This window comes from Homalodisca vitripennis, chromosome 4 (assembly GCF_021130785.1).
Source record: "Homalodisca vitripennis isolate AUS2020 chromosome 4, UT_GWSS_2.1, whole genome shotgun sequence".
NCBI classification, from domain to species: Eukaryota; Metazoa; Arthropoda; class Insecta; order Hemiptera; family Cicadellidae; genus Homalodisca; species Homalodisca vitripennis.
This window is the reverse complement of record NC_060210.1, coordinates 125,524,440-125,544,871: the sequence shown is the minus strand read 5'-3', so window position 1 is coordinate 125,544,871 and position 20,432 is coordinate 125,524,440. Positions and strand designations below refer to the sequence as shown.

At 33.4% G+C, this 20,432-nt stretch overlaps 1 protein-coding gene across 8 annotated transcripts in view; it reads right to left on the bottom strand.

The window, feature by feature from the left end:
• LOC124360126 (facilitated trehalose transporter Tret1-like) overlaps window positions 1-20,432 on the bottom strand; it is a 65,771-nt gene that overhangs the window by 2,291 nt on the left and 43,048 nt on the right. For 6 of the 8 annotated variants that reach the window (XM_046813466.1, XM_046813469.1, XM_046813464.1 and 3 more), the window contains exon 2: window positions 13,388-13,506. In XM_046813466.1, the coding sequence (XP_046669422.1) occupies window positions 13,388-13,439 (52 nt within the window). In that variant the 5' untranslated portion in view covers window positions 13,440-13,506. Of the gene's footprint in view, window positions 1-2,076; window positions 2,195-13,387; window positions 13,507-17,487; window positions 17,791-20,432 lie in introns of those variants that run through there. The other 2 variants (XM_046813468.1, XM_046813465.1) reach the window with 2 other exon arrangements.

The window sequence follows — 20,432 nt, the reverse complement described above, 5'->3', positions numbered from 1 at the left end:
AAGTACGTATGATACAAAGTAAAATTATTTAAGCAATTTTTTTATTTTACTAAAACTAAATAATAAATTTAATAATGTCTTCATGTCATTAAGTTTCAATTGGTAATCACTGACTAGAATCTTTCAACACGATGTGAAATCGGATACAAGTTGTAAGTCGATTACAAATAATTTGACTAATGACATAGTTTATCTGAACAAAGCTAATTATTGCCCTCTAGTTTCTGTAATTGACTAAAAACATGATCTCTCATTGGTTTTTATGTACTGTTTTTATGTAATTATAATTTTGTAATCGTTTATATCTGTATAGTTTTATTGCTGTCCTTAAAAATACTACATTATTTTCTTTAGCATTGTAGCAGAACGTATTAAAGATAGGCTACGTATAGTTTTGTACATGACAATTAATCTTCCGTAAGCTTCTTTAAGGATATTTATCCTATTAAGTAACTTTCCTTTTCGGTGCATTTTAATATTGCAGTGACAATATGAATCAGTAAAGTGATGTGACTTTTCTTCTTCGCAACAATTTTGAAAAAGTACTTTTTAATCACAAGTGATCTAGAAAGGCGAATTCAGCATATTAAAAGCACGTATGCATCTTCAATGTTGTTACGGTAAATTTTAAAATCACGCGGTGTTACAGTTGCCAATATTCAAAGAACTATCATCGTGTTTCTTTTCTCGAAAATAGTGAAACTTACGAACATGTAAGTAAGTTCGCGCTGTAGATAATTATTGGAATGACAAATTTCCGAAAAAGTTCTAAATGAAAACTAAATGTTCAGCCTATCAGTCGTACCAACAAATAAAACGGAGATAAAATATACAATTGAATGAAAATGACGAGCAATAAGCCGTATATATGTTTTACGACACAAAGAGATGTGTTGATAACGCACATTATCAACGTTATCAGTTGAAATATTTCTAATGAATGTTGAACGTATATTCCCATCTTTACTTTCACATATCGCAGCGTCTTCAATAAACTGAGTTCACTTGTACTCAACGGCTTGCTCAGTGTGGGTGTACAGTATATTGATGTTGCCACATTTAAATTAATAACTAGAGTATGAGTGACAAAAAAGAACCAAGAAGCTCTTAGTATGGAAGAGGGGGTAGCAAGTTAAGAGGCTATTGTCGGTATGACATCTATGCATTTCTTGGGTACTTTTCAATTCGAGATATATCTAAAATTGTAGCACTGCTTCCAAGTAAAATTCCACACACCGCTAAAGCTTCTTCTTAGTCCAACGGGCGACAACAGTTTTAAAACTACTGTGCAATAACTATCTAGCTATAAACCATGTAGTTAATGTTGACGATTATTTGGTCTTAAAATAAGTAATCTATTTTGGGAACTTACTACAGTGTGTGTTACTACTACAAGAAATATGAATGAAAATTTGATGGTTTGCACTGTAAAAAACGTAAATAGCTCTGAAGAAACGTGAAGAAGTTGAAAAATTAAGGTAGTGTGAAATAATCATAGTTCTGATTACAAAATTGAGATAAAATATTGTGTCTCAATTTCAGCCATGCTCTGCCCGTCCTCATGGGCCACTGACATGTGCGAGTATCTTATCAGACAGAAAGGGGGGAGGGGGGAGTCTTACAGTGCAAGGTTGACAGTACTGATAAAAATTGCTACGGTCGCAGACAGGATTTGAACCTGTTCTATCTGTAACTCATATCTAAAGTCTGACAAATTTGACCTTGTGGCAACCGGCTCTTTCATAATAAATATCGTTTTTGGTACAGTGTATTATGACATAACTGAAATTTTCACTGTCTTAATTTTGAAGAACATATAATAAACTCTTGAATTTGTTTTTATATATTTGTAAATATCTAGATTATTGTATCAATCGGTTTTTGTAAATTTAAATTTTAATTGTTAATTTAATTTTTGTTAATTGTTAATATAATAAAGTAAATACTCAATTCAATTATTATATTAATATTTATTAGAGTTAGTTATAATACTGACAGAGTTGATTTATATGTATAGTACGAAACGAATATAATGACCTTTACAATTCATATTGCGAACTCCAAAGAAGAAAGTACCTGTGAAAGCAGTTTTAAACTGACGGAAGACTCCTTGCTCGAGGACCTGGTACCGCAAAGGCATGTTGCTACTAAGTGTTCACTTGTTAGGTTATCTGAATATTTGTACACTCAGATAAACAGAGCCGTGATAACGTATCACTTGGCAAACCCGAAGGGCCCTCACAAAAGTTTATGTGGTTGTGTGTGTGTTAACGCAAACATTAATATTATTTGCACCTTATACACAATGCAATTCCAATCACTAACATAAGCTCATATAGAAATAAAGGAAATAACCGCGCACACTTTTAATTTAATTAAATACTATCGGATAGTTAGTTGCAGTTATTTATAATTATTTCTTACGTAAATAATTACGTGCTTATTGCAGGTGATAAATTAGAAAAGATGCCCTTCATCAAAGGGTACTATGTGAATAAGTAATTAGAACAATTCTCACCCACTTAGTTGTTTATTGATAAGTTGTTACTTCTCATGCTCAATGCATTTATTTCCACGTAATTCTATTTCATTTATCAATAAATGATAAAATATAAAATCCAAATATCCTAATCCTAAATTTAATTTAATATTATAAATGCGAAAGTGATTTTATTTGTTTGAAATTTTTTCACGCGTAAACTATTCATCTATTGTTCTCAAATTTAAATTGGTCATTATTAGCGCCCCTGGTTAAAATATAGGTCTATTCTTGTTTCGAAAATCCCTCCTGGTTACGCCCATTGGTCTCTAAAGTTGTTGAGTATTAATTGAAAGAATATGTTATATGTAATCAACTGTTCAGTGTAAACATTTTTAATGACAGCACGACCACAATTTAACCACTATTTTCAATGTGTTCACATTTATAGTATGAAAGCGTAGAGTAAGCACATTTAAGTATGAAGTGCTTGGTCAGTAACGTGATGCAGATATAAAAACAAAGTTACTATCTAACCTTTACTATACATTTATAGACTTTTATAAAAATCCATTGCAGTCGTTTCCTGACAGAATAGTAGGACCTGTGTGTGTTTATATTCATTATTGATCTGTAAACTAGGCATAATCGACTAGGGAATAAAAAGTACTAAGACTGGAGTAAATTAAAATGGCCATAAATATAATTTTTTGACGGATTTTCTTGATCGTGGCAACAAACCAAACTCAACATTAGTGACGTAAATGTAATTTACTCGCACCAGCAGTGCTCATGCACGTGCAAAGCTTAAGAAATTGCGTCTGCAGCCGGGAGTAAGTTCTAGTGGAATATCAAAGCAATTCACTAAACATTAATCGCAATTTATGAATGACATAAAATCGGCGAAGGACAGTGTATGTTTTTTTTTTGCTTCACCGTATTATATCATAAATTATTGCACTTAAAAAGGTAAGAACTATGACTTTGAGGGTTTCACGTTGGTCTAAAATAGTTTCAGTGTTACTGATATTGTAAAAACTATTCAATGTATTTGACATGGAATGTTTGATGCAATGCAATCCAGATGAATTGTGGGCGAAGTCGCAGGTAAGACCAAGTATGTGATGTATTCTACATTTAATTCGTTATAAGATTCTTATAACTTGGCAAGTACTTTTTGTGTATTTTTAATTAATTAATCTTATTATTCACATTTTGTTATTATATGGTCAGAAACTTTACCACAAAAGCATTTATCACATTAATTTTAAGCTATGCTCAGTTTACTGTTTGATAGCATTCAAATCGAAGTACCAAGACTAGAATTCTAAAACGGACATCTGCATGGCTCTAACCACTTAACTACCAAATTCACTTAAAACTACTTGTATACGAATGTGTAAAACAAGAAAATAATTAACAGCGCACATATTTAATGTTTATCTATTTTAAAACACGTTCTAGAGGGCTATTACGTATATTTAATGTTTATCTATTTTAAAACACGTTCTAGAGGGCTATTACGTATGCTTTAAAATCGCCTCGTTAGATTATGAATATTTGATTCTAGCAATGAGTAACAAATTTGCATCTCTATTTTCGAAAAATATTAATAAAACAGTGCTATAATTAATCGCGTGAGAAATCATAGACATTCTCTATTTAACGAGTCACATGCAAGGCAATTTAACGGGTGTGTATAGACAGTTATAATATTGTACATAATATGAAAAACGATCGATTGATAATAAAATAAAATTGTCACCTTTAGCGTCTAAAATTTACTGATCTTGTGATCAGAGAAGATTTGCTTACGATCAGAATATAAAGATCAGCAATGTATGTTTCCTCACTACCACTAAACCCAATTAGTAAGAGTAATTACTATTCTCAGAAGCATGTATTTGATCCCAGTTTCAATTATAGCAGAATTAATGGTTAATTGCACTAGATTAAGCAAAACCTCACAAGTCATACACTTTCAACAACAAATTCAATTATTAATTCATTAAAAACACGAACAAGACAATGCACTAGAAATATAGTTAAATATTAAACTTCAGACGTCAGGCAATGTGTTATTTTTTTATCAGTAGTTGTTATTTTTTCCATTTCAATCACAAAATTGTATTTTTATTTTGTATTAGTCAGTTCCAAGCGAACTACATTTGTTAAAATGATTTTCTGCAGGTTTGTTTTTAATTATGTGGGTGGGAGCAAAATTAGTTTAATACTCGTATTTCTTGCCAGTTGGCAGGTTAACCTAGGTTACATCAGTTGAGATGTGACAATGTTTCAGTTGCTTAATCAATCTCGCCACTTTTACTTCTATTAAAGAAGTACAGACTATGAAAATTGAGGTTTACATGTGGCAGGTTTATATCTTCTAGTTGAACCTATACATTTTATTTTATATTAGTCGGTTCCAAGCGAACTACATTTGTTAAAATGATTTTTTGCAGGTTTGTTTTTAATTATGTGGGTGGGAGCAAAATTAGTTTAATACTCGTATTTCTTGCCAGTTGGCAGGTTAACCTAGGTTACATCAGTTGAGATGTGATAATGTTTCAGTTGCTTAATCAATCTCGCCACTTTTACTTCTATTAAGGAAGTACAGACTATGAAAATTGAGGTTTACATGTGGCAGGTTTATATCTTCTAGTTGAACCTACACATTTTATTTTATATTAGTCGGTTCCAAGCGAACTACATTTGTTAAAATGATTTTCTGCAGGTTTGTTTTTAATTATGTGGGTGGAAGCAAAATTAGTTTAATACTCGTATTTCTTGCCAGTTGGCAGGTTAACCTAGGTTACATCAGTTGAGATGTGATAATGTTTCAGTTGCTTAATCAATCTCGCCACTTTTACTTCTATTAAGGAAGTACAGACTATGAAAATTGAGGTTTACATGTGGCAGGTTTATATCTTCTAGTTGAACCTACACATTTTATTTTATATTAGTCGGTTCCAAGCGAACTACATTTGTTAAAATGATTTTCTGCAGGTTTGTTTTTAATTATGTGGGTGGAAGCAAAATTAGTTTAATACTCGTATTTCTTGCCAGTTGGCAGGTTAACCTAGGTTGCGTCAGTTGACATGCGACAATGTATCAGTTTTACTACTATAAAAGAAGTACAAAACTACGAAAATTAGAGTTTACATGTGGTAGGCTTATACCTCCTAATGGAACCTACAGATTTTTTTTCTGTTTTATAGAAAAACAGTTACCCGCAAAACTACATGGGTTAAAATTATTTTTAGTAAATTTGTTTTTAATTATGTGGGGAAAATTTAGTTTAATACTTATATTTCTTTGCCAATACTCTAGTTTACGTCATTTTAGATTCGACAATGTTATAAGTTGCTTTATCAATCTAGCCACTTTTACTTCTATTAAAAAAGTACACATGACAATTGAGGTTTGTTTATATGTGGTAGGTTTATACCTTCTAGTTGAACCTACAGTTTTTTTCTATTAATCAGTTACCCCCCAACTACATTTGTTATAATGATTTTCAGTAGATCTGTTTTATATTATGTGGGTGGAAGCAAAATTAATTTAATGCTGGTATTTCTTGTTAGTTGATAGGTTAACCTAGTTTACACCAGTTGAGATGCAACAATGTGGCAGTCGCTTAATTAATATAGTCTTTCTTACATCTATTAAAGAAGTGCAAACTATGAAAATTAAGGTTTCCACATGGAATACTTTTAAGTGAACCTACACATTTTCTATTATATTAGTAAGTTGCCAGTAAACTGTATGGGTTAAAATGACGTTCACTAGTTTTTTTTTCTATTATTATGTGTGTGAAACAAAATTAGTTAAACGTGCGGCATGACTTGCCAGGTGAGAAGTTAATATAGATTACATCCATTGAGATGTGACAATTTATCAGTTGCCTAATTAATATTGCCCCTTTACTTCTGTTAAACAAGTCAAAACTAAAGAAACTAACCCATGTAATCTCAGGCTTAAATTACGTTGATAGGGGACAATTAACATTGCATGTAGGAGTAGAATACCTTCATGCCCAGAAGAAAAGTATACATCTGGATGGTTTATACATTCTAATTGAACCTACACTGGGTACGGAAAAAATCGATGTATCACTTATCTGGGTTCCCCAATGGATGTCCGAGAGCGGCGCATTACGAACCGCAATATTGGTAGAGATTTTGGGGTACAAAAGGGTGGCTCGAAAGGTCTATTCTACTGTGGAGGAATAATGTAAGGATGGGTGGACTCCCTTGGCTTTTGTTAGGCTGGACATGACGTAGGGCAGTCCTTTGCCTGCTTTGACTGAAGGGACTGAAAGAGAGCTGGCCTTTCTTCGAAGCGACATGACAGATAAATTACTCAAGATCTCAACAAGACCTCAACAGGAGGCGGCCCTGCCCCTAACCTTACCCATCCTGAATTTTCTCTCAGTCCACAAGGGCAAAGGTCCTTTCAGGACTAAGTGACAACAAACAAACAAAACAATGGTGACTTCAGAACATTACTTTGTCGCTGTAGGCTTAATAATGTAGTGCAATGCCCATAGAATAAATGTCGTACTAAAACAGTTTTTCATTTAATACACCTATGAAGGATTAAAAGAAACAATCGTTATAAACGGGTTAACCTGTTAAATGTCTATCTATAGTTCTTGTTAAATATATATTAAATATTAACGTGGAAAATCCAATAACAGATTATGTTAAACAAAGATATTGGAATTAGTTTCAATATGATTTACTTGTAGAGAAACGTTAATGGCCTTACATTTTGAACAGCTCATCCTGGCAGTCTAGTGAACATAATTCAAAGAGATAAAATAGGGACACATCATTATCATAATGTTTACCCGAATATTACATGTAATGCCAGCCACGTGTTTCTAAATTCTTCTTATCTGCAATGAATATTTATCTGTTCCACACGACTAATGTTCGCTTCTAGATGATTATATTGATTTTACAAATCAAGTTCAAATTAAGTATTCTTACAACAGCAGGCCGTTTTTATAAACTAACTTTTATTACAGTTACTTAGTAAAGGAAGTTTATATTCATACAATACAGGAGAGTTTCTACATCTGATTACTAAAAGATGACGTAAGAAAATGATCAATAGTGCACTTTGCTTTGGACACGTGGTCGAATATCAGGATGGGTCAGATTTCGTTTTCCCCCAATTTATAAAAATGTTCCTTATATACAATAAATGTAGTTTTTTAATGATATGTAACTCATAACCCGTGCCATGCCGACGTCTACGCTTTGCTGAAACCGTACGGAGAACCTGTATCTGATTACTGCCACAATTCCATTGATATCAAAACCATTTATCATACCTGTAATCCTGCACTAATCGAAAATATAAGGAAAAGTACATCTTTTAGCAATAGAAACAATAAAATAAAATAAATGTAAATTATTTTCATTGCATACTGATATGGAGGCCAATATGAACCGATGTCAGGAATGGATATTTTTGAATCAGTTTGGGTGTTAAGGTAGAATCCATATAAGTAGTAGGCATTAATATTGATTTAGTAGAGACTGTTCATCCGAAAAAGACTTTGGTACTCTCCACAAACTGTTAGTAGGGATTGACGTTTCTGGATCTACGAAATCGTTAGTTACTGATAGGAGCAAAACACTGATAAAAACCCCAATCGAGGATTTTCAAAGCAACATAAAATGCTCAGGTACAATTTAATAGTTTTTATTTTCAATTTGTCAATGCACGTTCTTGGAAGTCTATACTTGTCCTGTGAAAGCACATTACGTTATTGCATAACGTTTAAAAGTTATCAAGATACAGGTCAAATCCTAGTGCACTGACAAAGACCATCTTATCATTTTATAGTACAACTCAATGATAAAGTGGGATTAGTAAGAGCCATGAATAATGGGCTTAGATCCCCTCAGCTTTGGTTAATCATAAGAAAAGTCTGTTTTGTAAAAGGAGAATATTAAGAAGCCGTTCTTCAGCAGAGTCGGCGAGTTTTAAATTAGAGTATAAACAATCATGATTAACTATAGTCGCTACCAACTATCCGTTCCAGGAATTTCAGGAGTCAATTTGATATCAATGCTACCTGTTCTATTTGCTGCATCCTCCCATCCAGACTTTTAAATTGAGATTCAATTTCCCAACGTCTGCGTTCCACCACACTTTTGGTACTTATATCCTTGATATACTATCTAGCCTCTATATTAGTTTTTATGTCCAATTCAAAAATGATGCACATTAAAAAATAAGACGTTTTAATGATGACATCAACAAGATAAAAAAAAACTGAAGACTCTTGGAGCAATTGTAAAATTAAAAAAAGATTATTTTATTTTTTGGTAAATGTTATATTAAAACAACACTTTACTAATACAATTTATTTTATTGTCAAGGCCTTTCGAAACCTATGGTTTCATAGTCAGGTGACGCCACAAATAATAAATATTGACATTATTTTTATTACTCTTAATGTTAAAATACCATATGGTGTAATTGTGCCAATACTAAACTTTGGAAATATTTCAATCAGTATGAAAAATTAGTTATGACTATAGTTTCATTTTTGAATAAATTGAGTAGAAGACGTCGTTCCTCATTGTTATGAGTTTTTCTTATTTCCTGTGTATGTGTAGTGTTTCCCAAGCATTAGGTCCACGGGTTTTGTTACTTCTTTTATTAATTTTAGACTTTTAAGTGATATTTTGTGTCCTGATATTCAATGCAGTGCTTGGCTACAGCACATTTCTTAACTCCTTTTATGTGTGATAAATGCTCTGAATTGTGTTTTATTGCTATTCTTGTTTGTTAAATATAAATGTTTTCACACGCATCGCATCCAGTTTAATAGATTCCTGATTTATTATCATTTGAAATTTTGTCTTTAGAGTTTCTTAAAATTTGGGATAGTTTGTTACTTGTTCTGTGAGTGACAGTTTTGTGTATGTTTTTTTTAAAAGTATTGTTTATTTGGTTAGTGACTAGCGCAGAGATAAGTGACTAAGAGTTAAGAGATATTTATTGCTACATCGTCAGCCACTCGATCATATCTTTATTGTTCTCATAATAAATAATTTTTAACGATAACTCATTAATATACTTTAACAAGTAATACTTGAGTTTATTGCAGTTCAAGAATGGGGATAAATAATAAAATGGTTTTGCTGATACTTAATTTGTATGAATAATGTTCTGGTAATGCACTGAGTTCAGTAGGTGTGACAGTCATCTTGACGTAATTCTTACACGTTTTGTAATTTGCTCGAAACACTACTGGTCAAAAAAATTACGGATTAGAGTAAATATAGTTTAGTGAGTGAATTGTAAAATTTTGCAGCTAAAAATTCAACGCTAATTTTAAAGATACACATTAGGTAATAGAGTTTTACTTTTAGTATTTTATAATTACTACTGCAAATATACATATTAGAATATTGATTTCAACAAAATCCCAATAATTGAAACTTTAATTTGCTGAGCATCAAAACAAATCTTAAAACTCAGGGAACTGGCAAAAGGTCTGTTTTGTTAAAATATTTCGAGCACGAATTGACGTATACAGTTGAAATTTTACATCAAGCTTTTTTTCTTTATAGGCAACACTGAGTCTGACAGTAGTGCATGCCCCTACTAGAAATTTGCCCTATTTTGAGAAGGAATTTTCAGTTGTAAACTTGAACCGAAGATGTTGTTCGGGAGTCCTATTATCATTTTTGGCTGAGCGTAAACGAAACCTATCAGCCGGGGGCTGGCAAAATTTCCCTTCTGTACGCCTTACCTTTTTCCGCAGGATATCTCATAAATAAATTAAGATATGGACTTCATTAGAAGTTACATGTAATTTATTATATAGAGGCACCACCATGTGTGATGACAACTAAAGAAACTGAGTGAACTATCAATCAGTAAATCCAATTAAAAAGATCTGATTGTGCCTTCAGCATTTGTATGAGACATTTGGATAGGGCTCTAGAAACTATTGTGCATGATGAAACTGTTTTAATCGTCCCAGCTCTACTTTCTTAGTCACCGAAGTGTATACTGAGAGAAGCAATAACTGAGCCACATTAGCGGAAATGAATAATAGCACGCATTATTAATGATATAGTGGTGATAGTGACGCAGAGTTTGTCATAGCTTCGAGCGTTGCTTTACATAGTTCCTCTTTTATGTGGTGAGACTTTTCCACAAATATTTCAATTTTAATCGATCTATTTACATATGGAGTATATCATCATGTAGACTGTATTCTCATCCCACCCAAAACTGTGTGCACCGGTGAATGTGAAGACAACGTATGAAAACATTGACAGTAAGTATGTTAATATAATTTCCCCACACTTCATCAAATCTGAGAACGTGTAAACTGTAGTTTTTTATTCTACTATGCGCAGTTGTGAACTGGTTCTTCCTTCATGACCTATAAAATCTATGGTAGATTTTATCTCTTATACAAGATGTAGAACGAAAAGTTATGTTTCATAGAAATTCTGAGACAAGACGTAGAAGTTGTAAGAAAACCACATGGATGCTTTGTCTGGCTTCTTCAAATGGTTTTATATGTAAAACTTCCAAAAAGTGATGTCCTGGTTAAATACTTTTACAATCCATAAAAATCTTAAGTGGGGCCATAGAGGGGCAGCTGTCTTTCGTTTAAAAAGAGTTTCATCTTAACCTGCTCCGTAGTTTCGGGAAAAACATCAGTGTATATACGAGATAAAGAAAGGGCATAGAAACAGGTTGAATTGTATACCTTTCTTCTGTTTGAAGTCGCTTAAAAAGTAGTCGTTTTTGTGAAACCCTGAACTCACAAAAAGAGAAAACAACTATCTCGTTTGATTTTTGTCTCACAATCATTTCAAAACAATTTATAGAGTTAATATGAGTCTTAACAATGACCCCACCCACTCTCCAACCATGATAGCCCATATTGTAATAGTAGTTGGATCAGGACAATATATAAGGTGCAAATTTGTCAAAATTCAAAATATTTCTAATTAAATATTTTACTTGAGCATGTATGGAAGAAATTAGATTACAACATCTAAATTTTCATCTAAACACTTTAATATTTAAAATATTTTATTTTTTATGGCAACAGTCATAATATATTCTGCAGCAGTTTTTTCATAATAAAGTCAAGGTTACAAAATCGCAAACGCTTGTACACAAAAATTTAACGTGGTTAGTTTTAATTAACATTGGCTCTCATCACGTTTGATCTTTCACTCCCAGTACCTTTATAATTTCCCATACAAATTAAAATTCTCGCTAGAATAAAAGTAGCAATACCAATAGAAAAAGCACAAATTTCCCTTTGATTTTGTTCAATAAACCATTAGAAAAAAGTTACCAGAAGTAAAATTCACTGACACACTGCAACCTTTACAGGCAGTAGTAAGCTAAGCACCATCTATCCGCACTAACTGTTAATGTCCGCTATGACCTCCGGAAAAAATTAAGCTCTACAACTCTTATGCTTTTAGCCGGTATACTTTTGTAAATAATATTTCATTATTTACAAGATCAAAACAGCTGGAACATAATAGTAGGCTAGGCTTCCACTTCGCGTTGTTGAGTTTGTGAATTTATACTATATACATAGAAGGGACTATTGTGGAACGCATCACTACACAAACGACGATCTGTTATTGCTGATCTCACGTAGGCAAGTTTACAGCTTGAGTTAATAATTTTCACATCACGCAAACGGCAAAACATTGAGATAACTATTGTGGCAGGTTCTGTATCTAATGTCAGAGGTCAAGTGCATCGTATTACTGTCCTTCTCGATCGATCTGATTAGAACCTAGACGTTTCAGCATAGTTTTATGATAAGTTTGAGCCATTTAACTCAGCTGTCTAGATGGGCCACGGCTAGCATTTCTCTGATTCGCAGAAAGAAGCAGATGGCCATAAGACTTGCACGTAAATGTACTGGGTGGTATCTCGTTTACCTATCTCTTGGTAATAGATGACCTCATTAAACACTGGAGTAATAGTGATTTTTTATCAATATTTTGATCAATTCCATCTTCCCTAGTATGCTCACTTCCTATTGAGTTCCATTGATTAATGTTTATTTCTATGTCTTGTAGTAAAATACAAGATCTCATAAATGCTAGAATGACTTAAGGATGTTGAAATAAAGTTGATTTTACCGAGTTTCTAAGCATTAGGAGCCCAAAACAGAACGCAACGACCCTTTCTTTTTTCTGAACCCCAGGCTTTTCAGGCAATGTGGTCAACAAGGGTTTTGACGGATTGTCTGTCAGCAGGATAGTCACCGAATAGCCCAAAAATACCTTTATATATTTCTGGGTATCGAATTCGCTCCGCCCTTTGCTAATATTCTTGGTCCTTTGGATATACGACACTACGTTTCGAAGATGGGAATCTACCCCCTTCTTCAGGTGTCAGAGAAACCCAATACAAAAGGTTAGGTACCGTTCCTCACTACTCTGAACCTTAGTCGTATGCTTAACATACAATTGTTTCTCTCGTCAAACGTTATAGACTTAGTGTTTATTGCATATTCATTTGTGCTTGTTAATCTTATATGTTTGGTTTTTGACACTTGACGAAGCGAATAGTTCCCATCTTCGAAACGTCGTGTGATATTTCAATGGCAAGTATTTGAAATCCTGACATATTTAAAATCATCCATCGTCAATAAAAAAATTAAAAAATAATGCACAAAAATTAAGAGTGCAATAAAATACATTTTTTGGTTCTACACCAAGTTGTTTTTTCGGAGGAAGACTCACGATCTGATTGGGTCAAATGCATCTCACTTTACTAACGTTTCAAAGACCTGTACAATTTTAAAACCATGTTGTAGTAAAATTTAAAATTTTCAAAAATGTAAAATACTATGAAGTGAAAAATGCAAAGTTGACGACTTACCGGAGGCAGCGGCACACAGTTGCCGGAAGACGGCGAGTCCGATCCCACACATGGTTTCCTCGGTTTCGATGAGGACCCGATCTGAACGAGTGCAGCTCGGCTTCCTCAAGTCCCCGGACCTGGACATATGGACAGTTAGCCGGTGGAGGGGGGGGGGAGCGCGCACTATGCCCTCGCCAGATCACACATTCCCCACATTCAGACAAAGGCGATGGCACTGATTCGAGCACGTTATTATGTCCAACTGCGCAAAGTTACAGAAGAAATTTTTTTTCAACCATTAATCAAAGGGAAAACTAGATGCAACTAGGTACTTAATGTTGCCTTACAATAATTCTCAAGTTATAGACCATGATGAAATGCTGAGGCAGCTTACAAGTTTTTTCATAAAAACAAATTTGTGGGTTCGTATTTCATTTTCTACTTCTCCTAATTGACATTTTCACATGTGAGAGAGATAGTATAGTGTAGTTCAAATAACATAAAAAATCTTATGCTTCGTAGTACCTACTTAAAAAAATCCTTGTTCAGTTTGGAAAAGATGATATTGCAGACCAGCTGATACGATATCAGAGATAAGGTAGGAGATAATGTAAATGTAAAACTAATTTAGTTTCTTTTTAGTTTTTAAATTATTTGTAAACAGACCTGTAATAATTGTACAGTTTTTCTTATGATGATTATAGACATTCTCAATACATTGGCTATACCAACTTCTATATGGTTATTGGTGGGATTAAATATTTTAAACGGGTTTTAGAAGTGAGAGAGGAAGGAGGTTGAATAATTTTGAAAGAAATCTCATTTACTAGGTAGTCTTTTATCAGATTTTAGTAAATGACATATAGAATGGTGTCATTTGTTTAGTACACAGTTTAAAAAACGTCAAATGTTTACAGTTTTTCAAGGTCATTCTAATTTGATTTCTCTTAATCATTGCTCTTGTTTTACAAGAAATATTTAATAACGTATGACTTGGCCCTAATGATTGCCGTTAAGATTGTCCTCCAGCCCTTAACTTACTGCCTCCATGGAAAAAGATATGAAGGGTCACTGCTTCACAAAAACAGGGTCTTAGGGTCACATGTCATATGCACTGAATTAGTTAGAAGTTCATTTTTATGGACTAAATTATTTAACTAATCTTAAACTATTGCATAGCTAGGTTGGTATCTTGATAAAGTAAATCAGCAAACTTTACGTAACACTTGACGCACATATTCGATTTTAGTTATCACTTTGACAACACTGACAATATGAAATAGCTTGGATTGAACGTTAGCAAAACTCTTATGGGGGAATACCTTTATGGATTTTAAGAAAATTAGGTTGTGCTCTATGGATAATATGTGATTTTCCTCCTGGTTCATGGGTTAATATTATTGTAATCTTTGTAATGCGTAGAAACTTGGCCACTGGGACGATTATCTAAAGTCGGAAACCGTGGAACAACAACAATAACTAAGTTACTCTAAATGGTTAACTGGAACCACGCCTATTGTCTATTGCATGCATCTTCCAAACAAAATAATGTTCTGTAAAGATTTATAGGTAATACAATTATTAATAAAATATTGCATTGGTTATAAATTGGACTAATTTAATCGAAGTATTAATATGCATAAATATTTTAATACTCGTATTTGATTTATTGGATTCTTGTAATGCACTTTTTTAAATGTTGGCAAAAATCTAATTTTTTAAATGATAACACCATTCAATGATAAATTAAAATAGAAGAATTATGATTTTGTGTGTGTGTGTGTGTGTGTGTGTGTGTGTGTGTGTGTGTGTGTGTGTGTGTTGTGTGTGTGTGTGTGTGTGTGTGTGTGTGTGTGTGTGTGTGTGTGTGTGTGTGTTAAAATATGGCATTTCATATATTAAAACAAAAAAATTCTTTTAAACCGTGATTAATTAATGAGTAAGAAGACTGTTAAATTTACTGCACCATGTAAAAATAAGTAAAAATAATATTACACTTTTCCATATTAAAAATTAAGGAGTAAAAATATGGCACATGATCTTAGTAAGGATATTTACCAGCAACTTACTCAGTATCTTGTAAAGGATAAAACGATTTCGGACATTTTTCATCGTTATATGTTATAAAATTAGTACAATAGTGTTCCATTTCTGTAATATTTAACGATGGCATTTGTTCGAAATCTAGACATCCTTTCCAAGCATCAACCATCAACAGTAAAGTTCAAACATGGGTGCAGACTATCATTTATAGGGTTTGAAATTTCCGAAATCGAAATAATCGAAAATGTTGACGACAAATTCGGAAACGTATGTTGGCTCAGGTTTGAGATAAACTGTGCCCAGGTTTTTCCAAATAAATATAGCTCAGTTAATAATTTTCTTAGCAAAAATCACCTCAGCGTTTCGTAGTTCATGCGATAAGAGAGAATTCCAAAAACGCATTTGGCTTCAGATTGTTGGCTGTTTCTTTACAAAACTTTCATTAGAGCATAATAGGAGCATACAGGTAATAGGTATTCATGAAATGTTTGTTCAAAGAGCCTCTTATCTCCGGAATTACTCCTGAACCACTGAATGTCCAAGGGGTTAGTCGATCGAAACCCTAAAGCCAATGAGCGAAATATTCGAGTCTAAAAGTCTATGAAATACGCTATAAATTTTTCGTGGACCGAAATACAGTCTAGAACCGATTTACGCTGTATAAGTATTCAACCTGGTTATTCTTGTACTCGATTGAGAAAGAAATCGATAGTCAGACGCGCTAGTTTTGGTTGAGGTCGAAGCAAAGCAACAGTCAGACTCGTAAATAGTATAAATATTAAATCAGCACCAGTAAACCATACACAGACCGATTATTTGGCTTAAAATGACAACTTTTGGTCTCTTTATCAAGTTGTCTAACGGTGACATAACTTATTTATGCATCTGATGGGGCTCTTTTATGTAAGTCAAGCTAAGGAAAATACAATTTAAAGATCCCATTTCAATTTCCACCGAAACTCCACAAAATTGCAGTTACCGGTCGTTTACAATCTTTAGTGGTATTCATCTATGGATTTCAAGAGAAATTAGGTCGTGCGCTCATTTAACATTTTTTTTTCTCATTATTTAATGAACTAATATTATTGTAGTTATTTTAATCACGAACTGGGAATCTGACACGCAAGTGTTTTGTAAGTTTATATAGTACATACATAACATTACTAGCACTACTTATATATTATTTGCTGTTTTGGCAGCGGCGATAATTGAGTTTTCCTATCATATGCATTAAGTAAAACTTTAGATCAGAATTAGGTTTTATTAGTTTAAGAATTATGGTTTAAAACATAACATCAGTTGTTATTTTTCAATAGAATTAAAACAAGAGTGATATATTTCCTAAGCTCCCATCCTTTAAACTTACTCACTCATAATATATAGACATATTTTTATATATAATTGTAAAAAAAAAGTTTGAAACATTTTACCTTAATAATATCTGTATACATAAGCTCGTCTCACTTCTCAGGCTCCGGTATTTCTACGACTGTGGTCTAGCAGTCTTAATATAATTCGTAATCATAATCATAATTCATAACCAATTAGAGTAAACAACATTTAACCATTTCTATTATTTTAGCATTTATCAATTATTTTAATCTTATATAAATCTTGAGATTGAATTTGGACTGATTAAATGTAATTTAGTTAAGTAAAAAAGTTATTAACTTGTCAATATAATACAAATACGAAAAAATTCACAAAAAAAGTTTGAGTACATCCATTTGTAATTAATGTTTGAAATAGATTTTATTCTGAAATCACAATACATTAAAATAAAGCAATAATACTTCACAACACTATATATTGCAGATAAACAATTACAAAAGCTAACAGTAACGCCTGAAAACAAAACACAGCAAACCGCAGTACAGAAACGTAATTAAAGGAGCATTCCAATTTCATCCAGGCTACAAAGTAAATAAAACAAACTAAAATAACACAGCATAGATGCAGTTGTGTAATTTTAGCAATTAAACTAGTTTACTCACAAAGAAAAATAAACTGTATACTGCTTTACTCAAAAGAATTCAGTGATTATTCAATATAAAACTGTTGTACTGCCAACTCACCTGACTTAGGAGTACTTCGATATGTATCGAGGAAATAAACATTATTACGGCCCCATCACAACGAAAATATCGCACTTATAATTAAAATCCTATTAGAAGAGTATCAGTCCGTGTTGAGATCAAGTGGGATTTGTCCTGGCAATAGGACAAAATCCCTTTCAGAAAGGGGATCAGGCCCGAGATGTAGTAGAAATGTCAGCCCAGTGACCCGTGGAGGCTCGGACATTAGGGTCACTGTTGACTGTATTACAGACCGCGCGATATCCGCCGACACACGCGACAAATAATGCAGCACGACCCGGACTAAATGTCTACACGTGGTCATCTGGCAGTGGCCGAGGCCGTATTTTTAGGACTTGGCAGCCAACGGTTCCATGGAAAGTGTTTGATAAACTACGATTCGCGCTAGTTTATTAGCAAGCTTGTAGCTCTTTTGTCCTACCGTCATTATATAGTTGCGTTTTCACTCAACAAATACGGTCACTGATATAATGTTTTGTCTATTACACTGTGATCATTAGCTCTGTAATTACACAATCAGTGATTATTACACTTAATGTATAATTAAATTTAGTTAGCTGAGCGTTAGTGAAGCTTATCACTCTAGGGGATGGAAAAATGTCAATAATCTCTGACGGTCTTTTTGTTTGAAGCTACTTTTCTATATAAGCGACATCGAGTTTGATAGTGGTGAACGTCAATGCACGGGTTTTGGCTGAGCGTTAGCGAACATTTCTACATTTATTTGTCTTATGGGCAACCACGATGACAACGTGAAAATAGCAGAAGAAACAGATTTGTTAACAATCTGAGTACAATCATGTAGTAAAAAGAAATAAATTGTAGATTGAAGGTAAATTTGAAAAGATCTGATTTAAACGCACTCCTGCGTTGTAGTACCCTCCCTGACTCATCGAAACTTTTATGGTTTAACACTACTGTGAAAGCGAACTTTATGAACGAAAATGTGAAAGTGCCATGAGGCACGATATCACGATAAAAATCATTAGCAGTTTTTAAATTTCGCATGAAATATTTCTTCATAGATAAGAATGAGTATAATGATGATGATCGTCCATCTGTGGAATTTGGATGCGAGTAATCGAAATCTATCACGAATTAGACTGCCACAATTTCCTTTCTGTCTGCAGGGGTGTAAAAACTTCCTTTTTCTGTACGATTGTCTGTCTGTCCGTTTGAAGAACACCTCGAGATTAATATATAAAGAATGTTTTCGTTATGAGTGTATCTGAAACCAATTTCATTTATTCAGGCGCTTTCACATGTTGCAGTTTTGTTTGCACATTCACTATAAGAACAATATAAGCAGAGTGAATTATCAGAACAACAGAGCTCTGATTTTGGACTTAGCCTGATAATTTTAAAGAGCAAACATGTTTTAGGGTTTGATTTCTTTACGAAGATAGTTGTTGATTTGCCACCTCTTTTCTGTGTTTACTGGAATAAATTACACGCATAGAGAATACTATTCTTTAAAGACATGTTAATTCTCCCAAAATGAACTTCAGAGCAACACCTATATTGGTCTTCTTAACTTAATGCAGGTAATAGACATAATACTGTCATTCACCGAATTGATGGTACCTGCGTTTCCATCTGTTCCAAAACTGTTTGCAGAGCCAACTTTGAATTAAAAAGCCAAAACATCGACAAATAATCCAAAAAGATGATTTTAAACACAATCCTTGAAGCAACACACGTAATAAATAAAGATGGTATTGACGACAACGTACTTTTCTTACTTATATTATTTCCCTATTAATAAAACCGTGACCTCTTCCACGTCACTTCAAACACTGAACAAGTCTCTTAAAGTGCCTTAAGCTATAAAAATCTAGTTGACATTTAACATAAATCCTAGCTCTACACAACTTTAACAAGGGCAGAATTGGTCATCTTGTCCATTATTGCAAGTTGTGGTCTGCAAGTAAAGATGTCAAAGTCATTTTCAAGATGTTAATTTTACAAGAAATAAGGAAAGCGATCTTAGCCAGTTCTATAGTAGTATGTTTTCCAGCTCGTCACTGTAGATCAACTCGCTTCTTTAGTCATAATTTAGTTATGGTGGGAAGTATTTATTTAATGTAAATGTTGAGTTTAGCTCCAGTTCCCGTAGTTACTGCTAAGGGTGTAGAAAACTCGGTTGATTCACCGTGCTTAGAGATCTTGTCTAAAACATCATAGTGCAATTAATTGTGCACATGGTGAGACAATGAGACCTCTTCACCTGGATTGCACTATATTTTGTATTCTAGGTGACTCGGATATTGAAACGATGTAAAGGGTTAATATTGAGCTTCTTCGTTACTGACTTTATTATCTCTTAACACTAAAATGACTCCAGATTCCGGGAGTCAAGATTCCGGGGGGCGTCAGATTCCAGACGCTGCACTGAAAGGAAGGTAAACCGGATCCAAACCCAACATTAACGTTGTTGCTTTAGGCAGTTCTGTGAAAAATTAGGAATTAAACTGCAGGTTAGTATCTTTTTCATACAATTGCATAGGTAACTAAGAGCGCGTACATTTATATTTTGTTCCTCTACTGGTTTAAACAGTAGATATTTCTACTATGCACACGTCATCGTAAAACATGACCAGTTGAAGTCATATTTAAAACTATAACAACTCATAGACTTTGGTTGAAATTATGATTTCTGTACTTCATTTTAATTATTTTACAAGTACTGACAGTAATAGTGCAAGTCATAACTACATTTACGCTCTGCAAAAGACGAGGTCGATGACCTAGTTGGAGACAAGCCCGCCAGTGTACATTGGCTCAGTATAAGCGGCACTGTTTTGCGCGTAACTGTGCAAAAACATCAGATAACACTAGTGAACCGCTTAATGAAGTGGCAACTTGAGCCTGTGGAGTGAGTTAGTGAGGCCATGCATGTTGTTTGTTGTAAACGCCCACGCTGG